The sequence below is a fragment of the Phytophthora parasitica genome (assembly GCF_000247585.1).
Source record: "Phytophthora parasitica INRA-310 unplaced genomic scaffold supercont2.3, whole genome shotgun sequence".
Lineage (NCBI taxonomy): Eukaryota > Oomycota > Peronosporomycetes > Peronosporales > Peronosporaceae > Phytophthora > Phytophthora nicotianae.
In genome coordinates, this window is record NW_008648989.1 from 2,374,700 (window position 1) to 2,377,342 (window position 2,643).

The window sequence follows — 2,643 nt, forward strand, 5'->3', positions numbered from 1 at the left end:
GTTCCCGACGATGTCGCCGCGAATAAGTGAGCTCTACGGGGCCAGTAACGGTGCGTTCCGTGTAGGAGAGGCGGATGCTTACGCTCAGGACCTAGACGAGCTCGAGCGTGAAGAGCGAGCGCTGGAAAATATGGTTCAGGAGCTGGTGAACCGAAAAGCCGCAGTTCCTATTGGCGCCAAATTTCACCGTGAAGGCACCGGCAACGTGGCGCAGCAGGTGGCGACAGGTGCTGACAGTTTCAGAGACAGTGATGTGCCTCTGGATCCGGATACTCAGCTCGTACGGTCGAGTTCGTCTGAAGAAGAGCTTGAAGAAGAAATGGACGAAGACGAAATGATGGACGAGGACGACTCCGAAGAGGAGACGACAGGTAGGGCGACCATTGTGCGGGTAGAAAGACAGCAGAGAGACGAAGACCCGTTCACCCGGGATATCGATTCAGGAGATGACTCAATGGAGATGGAGGAGGAGCTGCCACCTCCAAGCAACTGGCATTGACAGCCGACTCAACTTGGAAACTTCTTACTTACTAAGTACTTTGTTTTAATTAGGCTTTTGCAAGCTTGCTCTCTTAGTACACGTCACGTACCAGGCCAATGTAGATCGCGGCGAGTCAAAATTGGGGGAAAATCGAGTCACAAGCTCCAGTTGCCACAGCTTTATCTTCCGCTCACAGAGCTAACGTCGTGTTCCTGCAATGCGGAGCTCCTGCTGTTTTCGAGCTCGCCTTCGTCCTCGTCGTTGGGTGGGATATCGCCGCGACACACCTCAGCAAAGTTGTGAGCGCAGCCGCCGTCAAACGGGTTGTAGAACTCGTCCAGTGGCGTCTTCAAATACGGATATTTGTCCTTGTTGAACACTTCGTTGGTTGTCAAATTACGACTCACGTTGCGTAGCTGGATCATCAGCAACGTGGCCGTTGGCAAGCCGAAGACCGTCGCACAGACCAGCAAGAAGCCGTGGATACCGTGCAGCAACAACGTCGATGACTCCGAGCGTGCCCAGTCAGGTGGTTGCAGCCATTGCCACGGCCACGGTGCAGTGTCTTCAACGCTAGAAGCAGGTGGATGCAACGGCAGATGACCGAGTAGAATGCTCAGTGATATAAAGCCGATAGCAAAGCAGAAGCCTGAAAGTGTAACCAGGAAGATGAGGAAACTGCGGTGATTGCCAATGCCCACACAGTTGTTAATCCATGGACAGTGGTGATCGAAGCGATACACGCAGCGTCGACAGGCCGAGCAATGTTTCGAACGCTGGGGCTTCCGTGTGACGCACGTCGGACACGGTACAGTGTTGTCTTCCCTTGCCAAGACTTCGTAAGCGGGGCGTGTGGAGCGAGGCACATATCCCGGGTCCTTGATGCACACGTACGCGTACATGACACACGTGAACGTCAGAAATGCCAGCCCTACTGTCTGGTACTGCATCGTTTGCGTCAGACTCTGGGGTGGCAGACACGGGACTGCAAAGATGAGTGACAGCGTTGCAGTCGTCAACACCATTCCAAAAAAGAAGAGCACAGACGCGCCCTTACGCGACGCCCAGGCCACCAATCGATCCGACGCACCAGCTTTTAAAGCGCTCGCAGTGTCAAAGTGAGCACCTTGTCGTGCAATATCCATCGCCGTTCTGCCGTGCTTGTCCTTGGCGTTCACAGGCGCTCCTTCCACGACTAGCTGCTTAGCTAGGAAGGCGTCTCCTAAAGCACTAGCGATCATAAGAGGCGTCTGCTTCTCAGAGTCGCAGATCTTCTGGTTCGCCCCGTATCCGACCAGCAACATCGCAGTGTACTGGAACCCTTCAAACACAGCCCAATGCAATGCAGTAGCACCACGACTGTCAGTCTGGTTCACGTCTGCTCCACGGTACACCAACAAACTCACGAACGCAGCGTTGCCTGTGCTGGCTGCGTAATGCATCGCCGTCATCCCCGACGAGTTCATCGCATCTAATGACGCTCCAGCGTCAATCAACGTAGTAGCACACGCTACGGACGTACACAACATCAAAGCTGTCGCGCGGTGTTTGGAGTCTCCACATCGACTGTCTAGGAAATCCTGCAATGTGCCACACCCACTCTCCTCGTGCTCCCGTTCCTGTGTCTCCGTGCTCGCATTACTGTTCGTTTCTTCCTCCATGAGCTCTAATTCTTCTTTATCCGACGCACACTCCGGGCTGCCGTGTCCATTTGATTGTCGTAAATGAATATGTCTCTTCATCTTCATCGTAATATCATGTTCTCTTGGCAGATATTTCTTAGCCACAGATACCAGATAAGCCACCACCGTCGGGTGTTCATACAGTACTGCGAGGTGCAGCGCGTTCATCTGATGTCGAGCTTCATGCACCGTTAACAGACGGAATACACTCTCCGCTACACGTCGCTTCAAGGCTTCAGCGATGGCTCTCTCAGTTCTTTTCTCCTCCTGCATCTGCTCCTGTCTCTCGGCAGCTTGAACGGCCTTGCTGATGGCCATCTCCACTGCACTTTGGGCTTGGAAATAGTCGCCTTTAACACAAGCCGAGCCAAGCACCTTGGCTGGGGATGCAAAGTAGGCGTATTGACTCTCAGTAGCCTCATCATCGTCGCTCTGGGGCTCGTCATCTTCGTGATCGGATAGCAACGCCGACAGATTGCC

At 53.7% G+C, this 2,643-nt stretch overlaps 2 protein-coding genes across 2 annotated transcripts in view; one reads left to right on the plus strand and one right to left on the minus strand.

Moving 5' to 3' along the window:
- PPTG_01896 (hypothetical protein) lies at positions 1-1,269 on the plus strand. Its single transcript, XM_008895288.1, has one exon. It carries the CDS (start codon positions 11-13, stop codon positions 497-499), a length of 489 nt encoding a protein of 162 aa, XP_008893536.1. The 5' UTR covers positions 1-10; the 3' UTR covers positions 500-1,269.
- Positions 497-2,643, minus strand: part of PPTG_01897 (hypothetical protein) — a 2,701-nt gene continuing 554 nt past the window's right edge. Inside the window, exon 2 of the mRNA XM_008895289.1 lies at positions 497-2,580. Within this exon, the coding sequence (XP_008893537.1) occupies positions 661-2,580 (1,920 nt within the window). The 3' untranslated portion in view covers positions 497-660. The remainder of the gene's footprint in view (positions 2,581-2,643) is intronic.